Raw genomic sequence first — 22,564 nt, forward strand, 5'->3', positions numbered from 1 at the left:
TGCCACCTGTCCTTTGGAAGTAATTTATTGAAACCTTTTGGTTCTAGGGGACTCTGAACTTTGGGACTCGCACGGTTCATAGAACACTTCTTTCCCTTGTCACCCCCCCACCCCCCAGGACCTCCATGGCCGGTGAGTCTCTGTGTAGCATAGGAACTCTGGCTTTGACTGAGCATCATGCCTCAGAATGCAAGCCACACACTTGAGAGCCTTGGGTCCATATGAACTATTTACCTTTGGCTCACACCAGACAGACTCAGCCCAGACCAGTGAACCTTCCTCCGGGAGGAGTCCTTCCTCCTCGTCTGGAGCAGTCAGACCAAACACGGTTCTGATGAAATGTTGCCTGTTTGTTTTAAACTTACTGGCATTTTCCTTTTTAAAGTTATATAGGCCCAACCTGTGGTCGTGTTTGGATTTTTAAGTAACCACCTACTTGCTCAGGGTGGCGCCCCTCACAAGTTCCCCCGTTCTGAAGTATTTTTATAACATCAGTTTGGCTGTGGGCTTCAGTTTGCGATTATTTCCGTCAGGTGGGGCAGGACGGACTTCCGCAGACCAAGAAGCCGCAAAGGCGAGTGAGCACCACAAGGGCAGAAAGGCAGGGGCGGCCACGGACTCCGGAAGCCCAACCCTTTGCTCGGCCAGGCCCCGCCCACACGCAGCACTGGCCTTCCCCGAAGCCTCGCATCAGCAGCTCAGGCCGGGAACCGCGGCTTTCCGCTCCTGCTCCACGAGTCCCATCTTCGATAGAACACCGACAGGCCGCCTCACTGGGCACTCCCCTTGAAGTACCGCCTTCCCTCACTGACTGACGTGTCTCTACACAAATAGAACGTGGCTATTTCCCCCCGCCCCCCACCCCCACCCCCACACTAGTAAGGCTGGAAACCCACCCCAGTCCAGCAGGGGCAAGCCACCAATCCCTAGCGAGCCACGTGGCTCTGCACCAATCGGAAGTGGTCCAGCCTGTGCACCGTTTGCTGTGCACGCTTTGGCTTCCTAGGCAGATCTGCGATTGCAGGAGAAGGGCCGTGGAGCTGCGCTATGCAGCTGCCCGAGGACGCCACAATGCGCGCCCCGCTGGCCCTAGTGGTAGGTATGGCCGGGTGGGACACGGCCCTGTACTCTTGTCCCTTCTTCTGTTGCTGTTTTCCCTTCCTCTACGGTAGCCATCCTGTCTCGGGCTCCCAGCCGCTAGGTTTAATGTAGGTTGCCACGGGTTCAGGAACCTCAGCTTGGAGGGTCCCCACCATTCTGTTTCGAGGTGGACACGTGTACAGATGGAGCTCCTGTCCGAGCGCCTGCACAACACTAACCTGCACACCTACCTGCCCATCACTCTAGCGCCCCTCCCCCCTTAGCCCTGCTAAGCATGCCACACCTGCCTTATTACCTAGCCGGTGGGTTAGATGTCAGAAGCCAGGACACATCAAGTATGGTTCCCAGGCTCAGCGCCAAGTGATTGTATTTTTCATGCCAGTCTTACTGGAATTGGAAACCTGTAAATCAAGGCCTTTGTCAGAAATTTATCAGCGTCTGAGTCACACTGATAACACAGATGAGTCGTAACACCCTCCTTCAGTTAAAATCTTAGAGGTCTTGAGAAAAATTAAAAATGTTCTTTTCCTTTACAAAGTAAGTCCAGAGGCCTGGCGTGTGACTCTGATGTGCATGTGAAAAGCCCTGGGTTCAATCCCCAGTAGCTCAAAAATTAATAATAAAGTCTCAAGCAGCATGTTTTCAGAATAAACACAAACAGGATAGAATGCCACTTTTGGATCATAAAATGCTAAGGTTTTTATTTGTAAAGAACTTGGTAAATTGTGACACTTCTTTAAATATCCTTTATGTGCTTTTTATAACCATGTTCAGATGCAGTAATTTACAAGTATATTATATGTAGATGGTCTCTATAGTGATTTATGTATATATAGTCTATATTATATGTAGACCTTGTCTGAAAAGATTATGTAGCTATTGTCTGTAACATGCAATGTAACATGTACATATGTCTCTCTCTATATATATATGTGTGTGTGTATATATATATATACATATATATATATACACACACATATATATGTATATATTCACACCTATACCTACCTAACCTATTGGTTTTCCTGATCAGAAACGTGTCTAATTTTCTTTTTTCACATTAATTCAAGGGTGATGCCAACTGTTAATTTCTGTGGCTGTTCTTCACTGTTACCATATTATATAAACTTGAGGCAGTTCCTATGACACTGTTCTTTTGGTTATCAGGTTTCAGTGATTTTATTCCATACTACTTTAGAAACTCATGACTTTGTGAGACTCCTTGAGAAAAAGTGCCGGTGTCGGAATTCAAGTGTAGAACAAAGATTAAGGGCCTCTCCATGCCCTCTTGGTCCAGCTTAGCTCTTTGATGACCTGTGATGACCCCTATGAAGGGGTCACTCTGTTGGAGTCTGGTTCTCATGAGCATAGATGTTTAACCAGAATGATGGTGCTTTTGCCTAGTGATTGGAATCATGAATCTACCGTTGAATGAGGGGTCATTCTGATGCTCTTAAGGTTTCTCTGTCTCTTTCAAAAGCATCAGGGAATGGGGACAGAGAGACCAGTGGATAAAGGCCGTTCCCACTGAGCTTGGGAATGGAATCTTTTCCTCATGGTCATGTGTGTACATACAATAACAGATGAATAAAAGGAACAGTTTTTAAAAGCATCAAGAACCTAAGGGGGGCACCTAAGACCTATTCAATATTATGGACCAAATGAATGCCAAGGTCTTAGCGAGGAGAAGTAGATGTCTTTGTTTGTTGGGCATGCCCTATCATGAGGCCTGGTTCTAGACCTGGAGGCTGGGGCCTCATCTTGTGGGATAAACATTTCACGGATGGATGCTGAAGGGGGTGCCGTCCGTTCTCCGTGGCTGTTTGTTAACCTGTTTCTCTGAATTCCAGTCTATCATCCTCCCGGTGCACAATGCTGAACAGTGGTTGGATGAGTGCTTGATGTCTGTTTTACAGCAAGACTTTGAAGGCACCATGGAGCTCTCTGTTTTTAATGACGCCAGCAAGGTATTTACGGGCCTGCTGTTGGGTGATTTAATAGTTTACAGGACACCTTTGAAGGAAGTTTGTTGACCTGCTGTGTCACACTTGCAGGACAAGTCTACGGCCATCATTGAAAAGTGGAAGGTGAAACTGGAAGACTCTGGCATCTCTGTAGTCATCGGAGGCCATGACTCTCCTTCTCCCAGAGGAGGTAACATATTAAATTGTAATCATGGTTTCTTAGCAACCTACAGACTTAAATGATTTCATATTGTTACAATCTGGAGAAAAGTATCCTGGTGATAAAAAGCATCTTGGTAATCTCCAGGTCTGGTGATTAAGTCTGCTGCCTACTGAGAACAAGTGGGCCTCAGTATCTGTCTGTCTGTTTTTCTTTCTTTCTCCCTTTCTCTATCTCTCTCTCACACACAGCAGGCTGACCTAGACCTCACAGAGACCTATCTGCCTCTGCCTACCACTGCCTCCCATTCAGTTGGTTTCTTCTCCTTTGGTAAGGATGTATTGCTGTCTGTGTTTGTGTTTACTCCCAGTTTGTAGGTGGAGCCTAATCCATGTGTAAATTTTAGGAGGTGTGGCCTTTGATAGATAATGGGGTCATGGGGGTGGAGACTCATGAATGGAAATAGGATTAGTGCTTTCTGGAAGAGGCCCCAGATAACCCTTTACCCTTCTCGTGTGAGGACAAAGGGGATGACCTCAGTGAATCAGGAAGCCCTCAGCAGATACTGAATCTGCTTGTGCTTTGATCTTGGCTATATGGCTCTCTTAAGTGCATGGGTTTCTCTGGTTCAAGGCAATTCAGTGTGGTTCATGTGTATAATTCCTTAAGCACAGTTTTATTAATATTCATCTACTGTAACATGCCAATACCTCATTGCTTATTAGAGAATAACTCAGTTGTACAGGTAAACTGTGTTTTGTTTATCTACTTCATCAGTTGATGGGCCTTTAGACTTTTCCACGTCTTGGAAATTCTTGTCAATGGTGTCAGTACAAATACTTGTGTACAAGTTTTTGTTTGAATACTGAGTTTTCGGCTGTTTTAAATACATGAACATTGTTTTTCAGATTTATTGACTATATGCCCTGTAATTTTATATTTTCCAACTTGAAGACCCACCAAACTCTTAATCTCAGATAGTCCTGTTTTACACTTTGCAGTGGGTCCTGTTTACTCACATCCTGGTTATTACTTGTTTTTTTTCTTTTATAATTACTACTATAGCCATCCTAGTAAGTGTGAGGTACTTGATTGTGGGTTTGTTTGCGTTTCCAAATGGCTAATGATGGTGAGCCTTCTGTTTATATTCGGGCTGTGTGTCTCTTTGGATCAGCTCTTTGTCCAGTGTTGCCTTGAGTACTTTTTCATTTCTGACCTATAGAAGCAGTGTAACTATGTGGCATACCACAGCATTACTAGATGTATAATTAACATATACTTTCTTACATTCTTTGGATTTTTTTTTTTTTTTTTTTTGCCTCTTTGGTAGTTGCCTTTGGTGCACAAAAGTTTACAGTTGATGAAATCCAGTTTAGTTTTTCTTTGTGGCATGTCTTTTGGTGTCAGTATCTCAAACAGCCATTGCTACATCAAAGTAGTAAAGAAATTACTCCTTTTTTACTTAGGGATTTTTATTCTTTTATTGCTTATATTTAGTCTTCAGTCCATTGTGAGTTAATTCTTTTTTGGGGGGTGGTGGTTTTGAGACAGGGTTTTTCTGTGTAGCCCTGGCTGTCCTGGAGCTCACTCTGTAGACCAGGCTGGCCTCAAACTCAGAAATTCTCCTGCCTCTGCCTCCCAAGTGCTGGGATTAAAGGCATGTGCCAACACTACCCAGCGAGTTAATTCTTATAAATGACAGGACAATTAATTTTTAATAAATGTTTAGTCCCCTGACTAAACATCTTTTTTGAAGAATCTTAAGGTATTATCTTTTTTCAACACCATTCAGTATTCTTTCTTTTTTAATGTTTATGGGTGTATGTCTGTGTACCATATGAGTATGTGCCCACGGAGTCCAAAGAAGGTGTCAGATTCCTGGAGATGAGTTACAGGCACTTGTCAGCTGCCACCTAGGTGCTGGGAATTGAACTCGGGATCTCTGGAAGAGCAGTTGGTGTTCTTAACCATAGAGCCATCTCTCCAGTCATCATAAGCTCCTTTGTGCTATATTCTCATATTCTCTCTCTCTCTCTCTCTCTCTCTCTCTCTCTCTCTCTCTCTCTCTCTCTCTCAGCTTTTCAATATGGAGTTTCTCTGTGTAGCCCTGGCTGTCTTAGAACTCGTTCTATAGATCAGGCTGGCCTCAAACTCAGAGATCCATCTGCCTCTCAAATGCTAGGATTAGTGATATATCAAACTCAGAGATCCATCTGCCTCTCAAATGCTAGGATTAGTGTTATATGCCACTATGCCCTTCACCAGCTTTTTTAAGAGACTTTTTTATCCAGACGGTTGCCAGGCATCAGTTAACCGCAGATGCACGAGTTCACTTTTGGACTGTTCTCCATTGGTCTGTGTTGTGTGACCATCCTTATACCTGTACCATGTTTTTGGCTGTTGTAGTTTTTTTGTTGTATTTCCTGTTCATCTTTGTTACATATATAAGCAAACACTCAACCACTGATGTCTGTTCTCAGCCAAATAAGTTGTTTTCTTAATTTCCTACCTGGATTGCTCGTTTTTCTTATTGTTGATACTGTAGATCTTACAGCCTTGATTAGTTTGTTTATTCGTACAAACAGTTTTTTTTTTTTTAAGATAGTGTCATGTATTAACAGAAATAGAGGTAGTTTTGCTTCTGATTTGGACGTGTGTGTGTGTGTGTTTTGTATGCATGCACGTCTACATGTTCGTGAGTGTGGAGGCTAGATGTTCACCATCATTCTTCACCTTATTTTTTTGAGACAGGGCCTCTGTACTGGCTTTTTTTGTGTGTTAACTTGACACAAGTTGAAGTTATCACAGAGAAAGGCGCCTACCTTGAGGAAATGGCTCCATGAGATCCAGCTGCAAGGCATTTTCTCAATTAGTGATCAAGGGTGGGAGGGCCCATTGTGGGTGGTGCCACCCTGGGCTTGTAGTCTTGGATTATATAAGAAAGCAAGCCCAGCAAGCCAGGGGAAGCAAGCAAGTAAGTAACATCCCTCCATGGCCTCTGCATCAGCTCCTGCCTCCAGGTTCCTGCTCTGTGTGAGTTCCAGTCCTGACTTCCTTTGGTGATGAACAGCAATGTGGAAGTGTAAGCTGAATAAACCCTCTCTTCCCCAACTTTCTTCTTGGTCACTGTGTTTTGTGCAGGAATAGAAACCTTTACTAAGGCAGTCTCTTACTAAACCTGGTGTTCACTGATTGGGCAAGACTACTTAGCTAACACTCTCTCTGATTCCCCAGGGCTGAGATATATAGCACCATGCTCTGCTTTTTATGTTGTAGTAGAGATACTGTTTCTCATGGTTGTCTCTTTTTAAAGACCTTTTTTTTAAGACAAGCTTTAAAGTGTACATCAGGCTGGCTTAGAACTTAACAAGCCTCAGCCTCCCAGTTTCTGGGATTAAAAGCATGAGCCACTGCACGTAGCTTTTATTAAGAATCTTTGCATGTGTGTTCATAAGGGATGTTGGTTTTGGTCTCCAGTTCTTACACTATTTTTTGGTGCCTTTGATGTCAGGAATTCTGGCCTCTAGGACAGCTTAGGGAGGGGAAATGTATTCTAATTTTTGGAAACATTTAAGAAGGACTAGTATTAATTCTCTTGTTTGGTAGAACTCATCAGTGAAACCATTGGGATCCTGGGCTTGTTTCTTTGCTTTGTTCCCAAGTCCTCACTTTTAGTTTGTATGTCAGGAGTTTCTCTGCTTCACTGAGCTTCCTGACACACAGTGTCTAGAGTTTCCACCCCTAGCCCTTTGGCTCGGCAAGGCTGGTACTGATGTATTTCAGTGATTTGAGTGTTCCCTTTTTTTCATCCGGCTGTTCTGGTATCTTTGTTACTTCATTTACTCCTAGGCTCTCTGATCATAATTTTTGTCTTTTTGATTGATCCTTTTTATCAGTATAATGATGTTGGCTTTTGTTTATTTGTTTGTTTCTTAGAATAATTTAAGAATAAAATTGGTTTTATCTGTTATTTGCACAGTCACCCAGATCTCTTTGTGGTTCGTGCATGGGATATTTTTTACATGCTGTCTCTCAGCTCACTGTGTGCCTTTGGGTCTCTTAGAACATTTAGAGGACTCATTTTTAAATTTACTATTATTTTTGTTTTGAGACTGTGTCTTACTGTGTAACTCAGGATGGCTTGACCTTGGGATTCTCTTGCCTCAGTTTCTCCAAATTCTGAGATTGTAGATGTAAGCTGTCTAGATGAGTAATTTTTAAAAATTATTCTGCCTTAGTCAGGCAGCGGTGTCACATGCCTTTAATTTCAGAACTTGGGAGGCAGAGGCAGGCGGATCTCTGTGAGTTTGAGGCCAGCCTGGTCTACAGAGCAAGTTCCAGGACAGCCAAAGAGCTACACAGAGAAACCCTGCTCAAAAAACCTAAATAAAGTTAATAAATAAATTGTTCTGCTACTATATATCTTTTAATTGGAGAGCTTAATCCATTTAAATAAAACTGTACTTCACTTGTAAGGAGGACATTTGCTGTCACCTGTTCTGATTTCTCAACGTCTTCCCTCTCTTGTGTCTGCTCGTTCCTTGGTGTTCTATTTGATTCCCTTCTTATTTCCTTGCTGTGTGTCTGTAATTAGTTGATGTAGGGATTGCAATGGTCATCTGATCATTAATCTAGGTTGAATTAATAGCATTTTACCTTCATTTCCTCACACCTGCCAACTCCTTACTTGATGTTACAAAAATTACATCTTCGTTGTGTGTCCATAGAGGTACATTTATAAGTTGTGCCTGTTGACACAGATTGTGTTGTCCTGCGTATCATCTCATAAGTCATATCCACTATATACAGATCAAAATAAGACAATGTAGTCTTTTTTATATTGCCTGTGCCCCAGCCTTAAATCAGTACTGCTCACATTCTTTGGTTCAGGTTCTTGCTTAGCCCCAGGATTCCCCTCTGTCCCTGTGAGCAGTCCACAAATGTCCTCGGTTTCTGTTTACTCAGAATTTCTTGATTCCTTCATTTTTGAAGGATAATTTTATAATAATTTTAATTTCATTATTTTATGTGTATGGGCATTGAGCCTGCATGTATGTTTCTGTATCTTGCGCACTCTTGGTACCATCAAAGGCCACAAGAGGGCGTCAGAGTCCTCGGACTTGGAGTTACTGACAGTTGTCAGCCACTTTATGGGTGCTGGGGATTGAACCCAGTACCTTTGGGAGAATAGCCAGTGCACCTAATGGCCGAGCCATCTGTTTCTTGAGCCCCAACAGCTTTAATTTCTATAGGTTATAATATTAATAATATGTTGTTTATATATTCTTAGGCCGTTGCCAGTGTTTTGAGTGAGGTGTGGGGGTGGGGGAAGAATTGTGAGAGCAGTGTGCCCGCCGGGGCAATGGTGTGAAGATCAGAGGACAACTTTTAGGAGTTGGCTTTCACCTTGTTGTACTCCAACCTAGTTGGCTCACAAGCTTCTGAGTGATTCTCCTTTCTCTGCCTCCCATCTGGCCATAGGGGTGCTGGGATTAGAGATGCACACCGTTGTGTCTAGCTTTTCTATTTCTTTTTTTATTTTTAAGAGGAGTAAACTGTTTTTTATTGTTTTGTTTTTTTTTTTTTCTCAAAAGCTGGCTGAGTTGGTTGCCTTGGGGTTATTGTTCAGAGACCAAATCCTTCATCTTCATTGGACTCTTCCATCTCTTCCTTGGCACTAGGCTTGGCTAGGGCGCAACAGCAAGAACGCCAGTGATAGCAGCAGCCACGGGGATAGCAGCCGCAGATGCTGTTGGGTCTGTCAGGAATTGACCTTTTCAGGAAGTGGGAAGGTATATTCAGTCTCTCCAGACAAAGCCAGGACCTGCTTGTACTCATTGCATAGCCTTAAGGGAACAGTCACATAAATACCTTCCCAAAGAAGGAGGAATACAGTTTGTAATGTGATATCAATCACTCTGGGGTCATACATGCTGCCACTGTTAAACACCTGCTGGTTGATCAACCCCAGGGGGAAGACGTTAGCTTCCTGACTTTCATTTTGTCTGTCTGTCTTTATCAGCTGCATATCACTTAAAGTTTCATTTGTATCCCCCAGAGATTTTAGTGTTAAAGGGATTTTCTTGGGCCCAGACCAGTTCTCTGGGACCACAATAACTCTACAGGTGGCAGCTTGCATCTTCTTGGCTAGCAGCATGTCTCCGTCTCATTGAGGTCATTTTTCTTGTGTAACACAAAGCCCAGATTTCTCCAACAGTGAAGCAACTGTTTCTCAAAAGCTGACGTTTTCCCCAGATGCCCTTGGGATGACTTTGGGCATCTTTGCTGTTCTTGGCCGTGGGCACCACAGCCTTCCCTGGGAGAACATGAACGGGAGCCTGCATGTTCTGCTCCACCCTGAAGCAGTTTGGATGATCACCTAGATGTCAGGCCGTCTTAAGGGAGGAGTTGGATCTCGGGTTGCCCGGCCTTTCCTGGGTATTACGGCAGTGCATCGGAGGTTGCCGTGAAAAGTTAAAAGATTTTGTCACTCTAATGAATGTGCCTAACCAGGTATTGCATTTGGCTTCCTACATGGGTTCTGGGGGCACAGACCTACATGTGAGTCACCTCCCTCCCCACTTGGCATCTTTTGCCAAGTCAGTAAGTAGAAGAAAGGAGAAAAGCTATGTATTTACATTGTCTTTTATAATTCCGTGTTCAGCCCTCACTGGTGCTGTGGTTTTTGAGTGGATTGAGGGTTTTTCAATCTTTTCAGCCTTAAGAACTTTAGGATTTTTCTAAGGCTGATTTGCCATCAACAGAATTTCCTCAACGTTAGTTTATCTGGGAATGTCTTCATTTCTCTTTCACTTTTAGGATGAGACCCTTGGGTGATAGTCTTCTTTCTGTGAGGCATGCTCCCGGCCTTCTCACTTCTGACAGTAAGCCAGCCATTAGCTACACTGAGGTTCCCTTCTGTCCTGGTTGGCTTTCACTGTCAGCTTGACAGTGCCTAGAGTCATCTCAGAAGGAATTCTCAGTTGAAGAATTGCCCAGAGCAGTTTGATCTGAAGGATTTGTCTGTGAGGGATCTCCTTGGTTGTTGATTGCTCCAGGAGGGCTCAGCTCACTGTGAGTGGTCCTGTTCCCTGGGCAAGTGGTCCTGGGCTGTAGCAGGAACTTAGCTGAACATAATCCAGGGAGCGAGTCAGCAAGCGGTGCCCCTCTAAGATCTAAGCTTTAAGCTCCTGCTTGATTTCTGCACTGACTCCCACAGTGATGGACCATGACCTGGAAGTATAAATCAGATAAACCTTTTCTCTTCTCAAATGCTTTTGGTCAGAGTGTTTCATCACAGTAACAGAAAAGTAGAACAGTCCTGTGAGGCATTTTCTTACTCAGGTTATTTTTAGTGCTACCCTATATGTGGGTAGCACCTTCAGGTGCCTGCATCCTTAATGCTTACTGGCAGGTTCACCTACCTGTTGCTATGAAGGTGCTACTGCCGTCCTTGTCTAATATCAAAACCCAGCTTCTCGGAGATTCTAGTGTGGACTGAAGACTCACACTCTCTAGGAATCCCCCAGACCTTCAGCACCAGATTAGACTATGCAGGTAGCCAGCTTCACGGACTGCAGGGTTCTCAAGCTCTCCAGTGTGAGACAGTGTTGTACTGAAGTATTGACTGAGCTAAACTATTGCCATTGTCAGTTGTACAGAACCTGGTCACAAAAGATCATCACAGCAGAGGCTGTTGACTGTCGACTTTCCCTCAGAGGAGGAGAGGTTAGAGAAGGGATCATAGAGCCCTGAGTACCCAGCTACCCTTCCTAACAGCTTGTATGCAGTTTTGTCCTGATTATGTGGTATCTTTGGGGAAGGTTAGAGGGTACAGTGTGGAAAGTCCAGGGGAGGGGCCTCCATCTTTGCAGCCCCAGGGAAGCTGTCATCCCTACAGACCTTCCAACATGCTCACTTTAAGGCCAAATCCTGCCCATAATCCCTCACCCATTTCTCTGTAAGCAGATTTAATAAACTCATCTGTTCCCCAGGTGAGCTCTGGTGAAACCATACCCCGCTTTGTTGTTGAGACCTTAGGAGGAGCATAGATGTTGTTTGTGTCTTTCTCAAGGAAGGAATCTTAGCAACGGTTAGTCATTGGTAGACTACCCAGACATACTGTTTAAGTCAGCCCAATAAATGCTTTTTTAGTATGTATTCATTCTGTTCTGCTTTTCCCTGGAACTCTGATTAATATGACCTGTAAGTGACAAGTTATTTCCTTCTTGTAACTATGTTGATTATTGTTGGTTTGAACGTATCTGGGAAGTTTTCAGCCATTATATCTTCTGTTAGTTTTTCTGCTAATTTTTTTCCTCCACTTGCAGCATACACCATGTGCACGTGGTGTGCTCAGTAGTGTTCCATATTCTCTGGCTTTTTTTTCTTCTTCTTCTTTTTCTCTGTTCATCAAATAGCAAAATCTTTATGCATCTATTTTCAAGTTTCCAAATTTTTCCAGTGTCAATGTAGTCTTAAGTCTACTACTAAGAATCGATTTTTGTTATTGTACTTGGCAGCTTTAGAAATTTTATTTGGTTCTTTATTCTTACGTCTATATTTTTTGTGAATGCTGCTTTGAAAACTATGACATTGTTGCAGCTTTACCTGTGATCATGACTTTCCTTGCATCTAATTAATGTATTTGTAATGACTGCTTTGACTCTCAGCTTTAAACCTGTTCTTAGCGGAAGTTTCTGGTATCTGCCCCTTGCCCTGAGTGTAGGGCATACTTTCCTGTTTCTTTTCATGTCTTCTGTTCTCTGCTGGAACAAGACAATATAGATAGCAGGTGTCTGCTTGCTGCTGACATTGCTGACTGATGCTACCTGGATGGCAGTGGTCTTGGCTGGACTGTGGATGTCTTCCTCTTTCCACACCTTCAGCTCCAGGAACCACCAATTGCTCTGTTTTTCGTGGGGCAAAAATTGCTGCAGAGACTAATCCAGTAAAATTCAGTCTCTTTGAGGAGACAGTTCCTGCGCTCAGTGTTTTTAGTGGTAAATCTGTCAGGCCCCTGTCCCTGGGGTATCTAGGCCTGGATAACACCACATTGTTACATGTGAGGTCTGTACCTTTGTGGACTGTGCTCTTCTGACTATAATTTTCCTTGGCCATTGTGGTAGTTTGGATAGGAATGGGCCCCATAAGCTCATTTTTTAGAATGCTTGGTCATTAGGGAGTGGCACTACTTGAGAGGGATCAGGAGGGTGTGGCCTTGGAGGAAGTGTGTCACTAGGGGTGGGCTTTGGGGTTTCAAAAGCTTAAGCCAGGACCAGTGTCCTTCTTTCCTGCTTCGTTTGGATCCTGATGGATCTCAGCTACCATGTCTGCCTGCAGGCTGCCATGTTTTTCGCAGAGCTGATAATGGATTAAACCTTTCTCTCCTTTCCCCTCCCCCCCATTTTCTTCTTTTCTCCTTCCATGAAGTTCATTTCCCTTTTCCAGGGAAATAAACTTTTTCATGGGAAAAAGAAGGAGTGGTCCCTCCTGTTTTATATGGATGGGAAGCGAGTTCCCTGAACGTGTTGTCAGGTTCCTGATTGTACCGCCCACCTAGTTGCCCAGTTCACACAGTCCCGAGTCCTGGGGTGGGATTAACCCACTTCATTGGTTTGTTGCCTCCTCTGCCTTTTGTTAGGTTTTCACACATTATTTTGGACTTTCTATGTAAATGGTTTAATTCTGATTAGATATTATACTCTTATTTGTTTTTCTATTTTTTACTTTTGTATTTTTGCTTGACACAAGGTGAGAAGTCTAGAAGAATAATGTGTAGAGAGAATCTTTTATATGCTATATGGAAGTATCACTTGTTAATAAAAAAGCTTATAACCAGTGAGCTGAGGCAGGATTAGAAGGTGGAACATCTGGTAGGGGGAGAGAAGGGAATTCTGGGAAAGAGTCAGATGCAGGATTTGCCTTAAACTCTGGAGGAGACAGTCACCTAAGCCTGAGGAGAGGTGCCCAACCATGCGGCACCCTTAGAATAGAACAAATGCGATCTTGAGATATGAGTTAGTCAGAGAACAGAGGCAAGGCTGTTGGCCTAAGCATTTATTAATAAATCTTAAATCTCAGAGCCATTATTTCTGGGAATTAAGAAGATGGCTAGAAAAAGCATGCAGTTACAGTGATATGAAGTGACCCTCATGATGGCAGAGTCCTGAATGCCACTGAGTTGGTAAAAGGAAGCAAGTGACCACTTGGTAGCCAGCTAGACTGGGATGTGAGAAAGCCTGCTACACCTTCCTGTGTCCCACCGTACTGCACCTCCTCCCAGTGACGAAGGCCTACCAGACCCAAAACAAACAAAATCGAACCCCCCTCAAAAAAAACCTTTTTTTTTTTTTTTTTTTTTTTTTTTTACAAGTACTGTCTACTTTGATTAGTGAAAACCTGTTCTTCTGGAGCTTTTGTTATAATTTAGTTACAATGTTGAAGCTTGTTTAGAGTTATATTCTGGAGCTTTTGTTATTATAATGTAGTTACAATGTTGAAGCTTATGAGGGGCCTGTTTTCCTAGGAGTTCTTTTGCTATTTGCTTTGCCAGTAGCTAGATTCCAGCAGGTAGACCATAGAAGTGACACTGACAGCATTGTATGCATGTCATCCACAGCATAGCGTATCAGGTGCTGATACAGCACCGCAGCAGTATCCTGGGACTGGATTTCCTGAGTGTTACAACCTCATAGAGCCATGAACCATCCCGTCTCCATGGCAACATTCTGGTGTCTATTCACATCTCATTTTCTCTTTATTTCCCTTTGAAAATGTTTTCTTCATAACATTATCTCTTCAATTTTCTGGAGCTACTACTTAAAAATGATCTTTGTGCCTGGGAGATAGATGGTAAAGTATTTAAGATTCCACTTGTCTGCAGTGCCTTTTAAAGTCCTACTTAGTTTGTCTGCGCAAAGAATTCTAGGGCAAAATAATTTTTCTCATAATTGTAAAGGATCACCTCATTACCTTCTAGTGTATCATTATGATTCTTGCTATTTTAAAGGTATCTCCTTGAAAGATACCCTTAAAAGACAGTTAATACTTCAGTTTTGACAGTTTTGATGTTGGGTCAAGGTTTTTGTTTCTCTTTCCCTTTATTTTCAAGATTAAATGATTCGCCTCATAGTCTTTCTTTTCATTGTAATAAGTCAGGGACTTTAAGGTCTAGATTTGAAAAGAGTGCACCTCATACAGTGCTTAAGATTAGAACACGGGTAGTCAGGTCATTCTTAGTGACAGGTGGGTCCTCTCTGGCTAGAAGTTCTTTTTAATAAAAAGAAATTTATTTATTTATTTATTTTTTTTTGGTTTTTCAAGACAGGGTTTCTCTGTGTAGTCCTGGCTGTCCTGGAACTCACTCTGTAGACCAGGCTGGCCTTGAACTCAGAAATCCGCCTGCCTCCGCCTCCCAAGTGCTGGAATTAAAGGCGTGCACCACCTCTGCCTGGCTGATTTTTTAATATTTAATTTACAGCGTGAGTGGGTGTGAGTGAGGGCACACATGTGTAGGTCAGGTGATAACCTGTGGGATCGATTCTCTTTCTGCCATACGAGTTCTGAAATCACACTTAGACCCTCAGCCTTGGTGGCAAGTACTTTCACCTACTCAGCCATCTCACCAACTGTGTAGAGCCGGTAAGTTGGTTACTTGTTTCCAGAGTTGGCTGCATTTGAAACCATCTGTGATAATTTAAAACCCCAGGTACCTAAGTCCTGCCTATGACGTTCTCACAGAATCTGTCTGGAACACTGTTTCAGCACTAGGAATGGTGGAAGTATCACAGGGGTTCTGAGATGAATTTGGGGTTGAAAGCCACGGTTCTAAACTTTCCGGAGTAGCATACTTTTTTAGTCAGGTTTGCATTGCAGTGATAAGCACCATTAATACAAGTATCTTGGGAAGGAAAGGGTTTATTTTGCCTTACAGTGTATAGTCCATCATTAAGGGAGTCAGGGCAGGGACTCAAAGCAGGAACCTAGAGGCAGAAATAGAAGCAGATATTGAGGAGAAACACTGCTCACACAGTTTGTACCTCCTGGCTCACTTGCTTTGCCTTCTTATATACCCCACTATCAACTTTCTTACACCCCACTACCACCTGATCAGGGTTGGTGTCACCGACAGCGGCTGGGCTACACCAGTCATTAGCCAAGGCGTTTTCTCAATCGAGGTCCCCTTTCCTCAGATCACTCCAGCTTAAGCTGAGTGTCAAGCCAGCAAATAGACCCGGTTCCCATTTTTGACAGAGTCCACATTGGGTAGTCTGTAGTTCTAGTGTATTTCAAGGGCAGCAGGCAGCAGGGGAGGGTTTCCTCTAGAGCACATGTGGTGACAGCCTGAATGTGTAGGGCCTGCTGCTGCTGGTAACTCTGCAAGCCTGGGCTCTTAACAGCTTCCTTTGAGATCTTGGAGTAGAGTTGTGGGGAGGGGTGGGGTGGGGGGAGGTGGAGGAAGCAGGAGGTGTGAGTGTGCCTGGCATTATCTGATGGTTCTCAGGAAGAGGAATAAGAGGCAGAGACAAGCCTTGCTGTTACCAAACCTGGTGCTACACAGCCACCCTCCCATCCTGCTCTGCTCGTGCTCTTTGCTGTTAATGTATCTGGATGGCTGTTTTAAGGAGTATGGATGGTAGAGGACCTGTGGTCCTCAGGCCACTCAGTAATCCTGCTCCACCCCCTTTCTCCTCACTTAGTGATTCATCCATCGCCTGCCCCTCCCCCTCCCCCTCCCCCCTCCCCCATTTGCTTAGTGAGCCTTCTTGCCCACCTGCCTGCCCGCCTGCCTGCTCACTCTCCCTCCCTCCCTCCCTCCTTCAGCACCATCTCATTGTATAAGCCCATGCTGGCAACTGCCTTAAGTAATCCTCCTGCCTCAGCTCCTGTTACTATAGGCCTGTGCTACCATGTTTGTTTACTTGATGATTTGTTAAGAGAGTGTATCACCCATGAGTTCACCAGTTCTCATTCAGTCTTTGGTCTATCACCATCCCCCAATATCCAGACACCAATCTAGGTAGCATGGAATACTGGGTCTCAGTGTCTTAAGGACCTTGGACATAGTTTGTCTGCTTTCTCAAAGTAGCTTGTAATTCACTCGCTCCCAGTCTGAAAGCCTGCTGTTACTGCCCTCTGTGGTCTCCTGCTAATGCTTTAGTTTATTTTGTTTTTGTTTGTTGTTCTGGGTGAAGTACAGGGTAGATGTTAGAAGCTGAGGTCAGCACTATTGGGCTGCTAAGACTCCTCTCAACCTGGTCTGTCAAGACGAACCCTAAGAAATGTTACCTCGTGGGTGCTATTTGAGGAAGCAGAAGAGTATGAACAGTGTTTAAGACAAATTTTAAATAAAACTGCTTTCTAAGGCTAAAGAGACGGCTCTGCCAGCAAAGTGTTCGCCCTGCGAGCGTGAAGACCCAAGTTTAATTCCCAGAATGTGTGAAAAAAAAAAAAAGCTGGGTGTGGTAGCATATTTGGAGAAAAGCCAAGCCCTGGCCTGCTTAGTGAGATTCAAGCTCATGAGAGACCTGTCTCAGAAAAAAAGATGGACAGGGTCTGAGGAATGAGACCCAGGAATGGCAACATTCTCCCAACTTGTCTTCCTTCGTCTTGGGCATCTGGAAAATGTTAATATTTTCTGGAAATTATGTCCTAGTTTTATTGTCTTTACATTGAAATAGAAAACTACATGGGTTACTACACAATGTATGTTTCAACCTCTGAAACATGAATTTGAAACTAAACATTCTCTGATATTCTTTAGTTAAGAGGGATTTTGCATCTTCTGTCATCGAATAGAAAGGGCATTTTGATAACCGATGTTTCTTGTCTCCGATTTAAAGACAGACTTTATCTTTCATAAAACCTGAATTGCTTGCCACTGAGTCATATCATGTCTGAATACATTCTATGACAAGGACAGTGTAAAACTAACGACCCCCAGGTGGAGTGCAGGGAGATGACATCACCTCATTGTCCATGGGAAGTGAATGAGAATTCATGGCAATCCTGTATGGCACAGTGGAGTTTAGCTGGTTCTTTGGGAAGACGTGTTTTCCTGTAATATGTTAAGTAGGACATGTTACCTTAGTCATTAGATAACATAAATTCAAACATTTTGTTTTCGGGAATGCGGGGTCATTTGTAGTGGGTTAAGATTCACTTTTTAAAAATAACATAATCATGCCACGACAGAAATACATTTTGTCGTGTGGCTTTATGCTAAAGGCAGAGTGAGCCACAGCCTACTGCTCCTCTCCAGGAGTGAGGAATGTTAATATCTCCACGGTGCTAGGTTTTTCCTGTTGGAACCATAGCAACCAACTATCCTCACAAAGGGACTGGCCTCCCCAAACATGGAGCCCCCACACAAACATTTGACTTTCTTCAAGGCAGTAATATTAGAGCAAATTCCTTGTCTTTGCCAAACACAAGATTCATTGTGAGAAACTTCCATCATCCTCAGTGGGCTGGGACCCGCTTCAGTGCAGATTCAGGGATTCGGTCTCTCTCATTAAGTCTTAGCTTTCTGTAAGCAACTTTTGTGACAGAATTCTGTTAATTTTAGGGTGCTTGTAAAGAAAGACTTGTTTTTTGTTGTTGAGGTTCTGAGGAGGTGCTTATTCTACATGCTTTGCTTTGCTTTGCAGGGATGGCCCTGGATTTCCTGGTAGTTGCAAATCCGTCTCAGGCTAGGAGGGATCGCATTGCCTTTCTTGGTTGTCTCCTCCTTTGCTTTTGTTTATGTCTATGGTTTTTCCAAATTCTGGGCCACTGCTAACTGGTTTGTACTGGCCAAGTTCTAGAGATTAGTGCTGGAAATTTAACTGCTGCTTCATATGAACCCAGCAGAAGGATGCAGGTTTGGGTTGGATCTTAGGGGCATGAGCAAATAGGGCAGTTTTCCCATTGTCTTGTGTCTTGCTTTTCCATTTTCAGTCATAGCCTTGCTCCTCCTGCCCCCTGGTGTCTCTGTCTGTCTGTCTGTCTGTCTGTCTCTTTCTCCTCTCACCCACCCCCGGGTGTGTGTATGTGTGTGTGTGGTGTATATGTGCAGCACATTTGGCTGGTATTCTCTCAGGACTGACAACTTTCTTAAGCTTGTCTTAATTTCAAATACCAAAGAGATTTATTGTTTCAGCTCTGTAGACATCTATTTTGCTTTGTGTAACTTTCTCAGTGGCATCAAGACTGTAACCATCTGGCTGATGTGATTCAGGTGTTGGTCGGCTCTTTTCCAGGAAGAGAGTTCTCCCTCCTTAAAGCCGCATTAGCGCCCTCTTCTGGTCTGAATACTGTTGAATGGATCTGCCTTTGGCACCCGGGCTGAGCTTGTGTCAAGGTTGAGCTTGCACAGTGCCCCGAATTTCCAAACCTCTGTAACTCTCCTGTCCACAGGGTGAAGCTGAGCCCTCAGCCCAACAGTCAGCTCCTGCAGAGTGGTTTGTTCTCCAACCTTAACTCTGCACCCAGGGCTCGGCCTGCACTATGGCTTTTACCCAGTTCTCTCTGATCCTCTTTGTAGTGATTTTTGTCTTTGAAGTTCTTGTGCTTCTTGCACCATTCATTGAGTTGCTGCTATGGGAAATTGTCGGGTTGGTTTTTTTTTTTTTTTTTTTTTTTTTTTTTACAACTCACTTGTAGTATCTTTGAAGGAAATGATTTTGTAAAATACTCTAATATGTATCCCCTGGGGATAAGGCATCACCAGTCCCTGAAGCCAAGTCCAGGCTGGATTCTCTATCCAGAACAACCACTTTTCCAGCTCTTTAGCCCAGAAGGACCTCTTTGCTTGAGTTCTGTGTCCCCTGCAGCCTGCTTCTTCGGGTCTGATCCCTGTGCTCCATCCTACCGTAAGGGTCACCTTCATTGCCCTGTGAAAGCCTGGGCTGTCACTGTCAAGTAAGTTGTTTGTTTGTGTTTTGTTTGGCCTTCAGCTTGGGCTGCCCCAGCTCTGGACTGTTAGGATGACTAATCGTGGCTGAATGTTCTCTTGGGTTTGTACTGAGCACTGAATGCTTAGTACATACTCAGGCAGTGACCTGGGTGGGTGTGCACACACTCAGATGTGGCGGACATTGCCAGTCTCCTCGCATTGGTCAGGTAGCCTTCCAGGAAATACTTAGATTGAAGCGTTTCCCAGCCAGTCACACACAAGTATGCTTTGTGCTCCTCTCATGTAAGCAGACGTTTACAGTCGCCTCAAGAATATTTAATTTTTATTTCAGTATAGTTCAGGATGCCCTATCCTTGGCATTCTGTCATATCACCATGGTGCTTGGGTGCTGCTCTCTATTTACCTTCCTCTTATTCCTTCAGAACTGTACCTGAAGTTTGGGTGCTCGTGTGAAATGACCTTGGCTTTTTGGGGGTGTAAAGTACACTGAGATTTATGCTGCCAAAAACTGAATTCTAAGAGACCTGTTCTCTCTTTTTTCTAACAGTTGGATATTCTAAAAACCAAGCAGTCGCGCAGAGCTCAGGGTCTTACCTTTGCTTTTTGGATTCAGTAAGTAGCTCTCTCTGTTTTGTTTATAGCGGCTTTGTATATATTGACCAAATAACGATTGTGAATTTTAGTAGGGCTCTTAAAAACAAGTTTTTAGTTAGGGTGAATGTTAACAGTCAAGTTTAAATAGGTTGTTGCTGCCATAGTATCTAATTAACAATAAATAAGATCATAAAAATGTAAAAGGGGACCACAGGGAAAGTAAAGATAAGCAAATGCTAGTAAATATGATACTTAAGGGATATAGAAATGGAAACAGTTCATGACAGCTAGAACAAACTCACTTGAACCAGACTCATAGGTAAAGGTAAGGAGGGGACAGGAAGGTGGCGGGACTAATACAGAACTTCAAATCAAAGTTATATTAAAATTTAAATTTGTGACCAAACAAATTAAATTAGCAAAATACTTCCACAAAGCAAGTTAAGTATTTTCTTTTTTCTTTTCTTTTCTTTTCTTTCTTTTTTTTTTTTTTTTCTTCCTGAGACAGGGTTCTCTGTTGTTCTGATACTCACTTTGTAGATCAAGCTGGCTTCAAACTCAAAGAGTTCCACCTGCTCCTGCCCCAAGTGCTGGGATTAAAGGTGCACACCACCACACCCAGCCTCAATTAAGTGTTTTCAAAATGTAGATAGTATTTCAGACAGTGTGAATCAGCACCATGTTGACAGCATGATTCTGTGTTTGGTTTATGACTTTAAAAAGCTGTGGCCCTGACTCCTGGCTTTCTCCTCTTGGGATCTCAGGCAAAGATTTGTATGCAGATACACCGAAATGAGAAGCCGGTTACTGTGTGCTGGCTCAGTGCTGACGAAGAACACTGACAGACCATCAGAGCACAGTCACATTTATGGGGAATGCTTAGGAGTGGGACACTTGGTTGTAATGGATGAACAGAGATTCTGTACAAATTGTGCTGTCCTTAAAAGCTCTCATAGAATAAAGCAAAGCAAACAAGGTCTGTCTTTAAAAATACAACTTTTATGTACCTAAATCATTTCATAGGTTGGGCTCCTGGCTTCTTAGAAACATGCACACCAGGGCCCGTGAAAATGTTAGCCATTGGCTTATGCAGCTGTTAAAAAAAAAAGTTTTGTTTGTTTCCAGTTGATGATTCCAGGTACACGGAGGTGTGAAAATGCATAGACCAGGAAATGAAACCTCCCTCCCATGCAAGGGAAGAGGAGAACTGACCCACAGGGCTGCCTTGGGAGGTCTGACATTTTGAAGTCAGAGTTCTGCGTAATGTAATGTCGTATTTACTGTATTTAGATAGCACATTTGTCAGTAACTTACTGAAGACAGATGTTACCAGCTGGATGAGAAAGTGTGTCTGTCACATGCCGTGTGTGAGTTTTGTATCTGACCTCTCTGTTTTAGTGTGAGGTTATTTACAAAACAGATTTTGTATTAGCTGTGTAAGAAGCACTCAGCTTTAGGAAGCAGCTGAGGGATGTCAGCTTTTGGCCCACTGCAGGTATCTGGCAGGGTAGGCCCTATGTGGGCTGCTGCTCTGCTGTGCCTTACCCTGAAGTTTTGGCTCCACCTTCAGGTGCTAGTTGTTCCCCTAAGCTGAAAACAGAACAAGCTGTTCGTGCTGAGCGTGTGTAAACTGGTTCTGAGAGACATGGAGTGGGGGCAGAACTGGGACCTGAGGCTTGTATCTCATTTCTGTCTCTTTGGTTACACTTCTCTCATAGCTAGCTCTCAGGAGGGAACTACAGGGTTTCTTGTGTATCTGTCTGTAATTTAGGCGGGCTTGCCTTGTTTTAAAATGGAAGTTATAAAAGTCGTATTGTGGTCTTAAAGTACATCACAGTAAGCTAACCTCCCTCCATTAAGACAAGGTCCCATTACTTCACGCTTTCACTACTTCCTTGCAATGCTAAACTGGGGACCTTTGACACAAGGACATTGGGGGGATACTTCAATTTTAAGATAGAGCGCCCAGAAAATGTTAGAGGTGATTTAATGGGCTTCTGCTGAGGATGAGGCTGGTCATCAAAAATCAGACCTAGAGTAGAAGGGTATAGCTTTCAGCTCCAGCTGCCAGAGCTGGAGATTGGACCAAAAAAATCACACCTGCCTGGTGAAGCCTCTGTAAATCTCTATAAACAGGAACTCAGAAAGTTTCTGGTGTAGACATGTGAAAGTCTCAGGGTGTAGTATACCCCAATTCCATGGGAATAGAAAGCCCTATACTTTGGAAATATTCATTGGGCCAGTACATTCTGCTTGGCCCACAGAATAGCAATAGATGGTCAGTGATTTGTGATGCCATCCATGGCATGTGGTAGTTGTCTGTCTGGTACGCTGACATTCTGTGGCTTCCATTTGTCACAAGACTTTGAGATCCTTAAGGAAAGAACCATAGGTGTTGGAGTTAAACCGACAAGACCTTTGCAGAGGCTCAGCCACATGAGGAGGGAACCAGGTGTCAGATAGACTTGACTTACTGTCTCAGGCTCCATGGTCAGGCCTTGACAGGATTGATGATAAGGGCAAACCACACACATCAGAGTTCTGTGGGTTAAGAAGCCTTTGGTGAATGAAAAGCACTGCGCACAGAACGGAACAGAACAGAACTTCAGAACAGGCTCAGGAAGTGACTGGGTTTGTACTTGTCCTCCACAGTTCAGTTCACAGGGGTTAGTCCTGAACAGGAAGTTTCTCCCTAAGTTTCCACATCTCATCCAAAAACCAAACACAGGAAGACTTAAAACAAGGTAACTGTGTCCTCTGTGGCGGGCACATTTTGCTATGGTCTTTATCATTCATTTGTTTATGTTCCCTCAAGACTTCTCTGTGCCTGTCATTTTCAAGGGTACC

General features: G+C 43.6%; 1 protein-coding gene across 4 annotated transcripts in view; it reads left to right on the top strand.

The window, feature by feature from the left end:
* The first annotated feature begins 885 nt into the window (after positions 1–885).
* The window catches only part of Qtgal (queuosine-tRNA galactosyltransferase), a 58,004-nt gene continuing 36,325 nt past the window's right edge, over positions 886–22,564 (top strand). For 2 of the 4 annotated variants that reach the window (XR_013110818.1, XM_034508084.2), the window contains exons 1-4: positions 892–1,095; positions 2,952–3,068; positions 3,156–3,255; positions 19,671–19,735. Coding sequence is in view for 3 of the 4 variants with exons in the window: in XM_034508084.2 (XP_034363975.2) it covers positions 1,048–1,095; positions 2,952–3,068; positions 3,156–3,255; positions 19,671–19,735 (330 nt within the window). In the remaining variant the exon portion in view is untranslated. Of the gene's footprint in view, positions 1,096–2,951; positions 3,069–3,155; positions 3,256–19,670; positions 19,736–22,564 lie in introns of all 4 variants that reach the window. The other 2 variants (XM_076935281.1, XM_034508085.2) reach the window with 2 other exon arrangements.

Source organism: Arvicanthis niloticus, chromosome 6 (genome assembly GCF_011762505.2).
Source record: "Arvicanthis niloticus isolate mArvNil1 chromosome 6, mArvNil1.pat.X, whole genome shotgun sequence".
NCBI lineage: Eukaryota > Metazoa > Chordata > Mammalia > Rodentia > Muridae > Arvicanthis > Arvicanthis niloticus.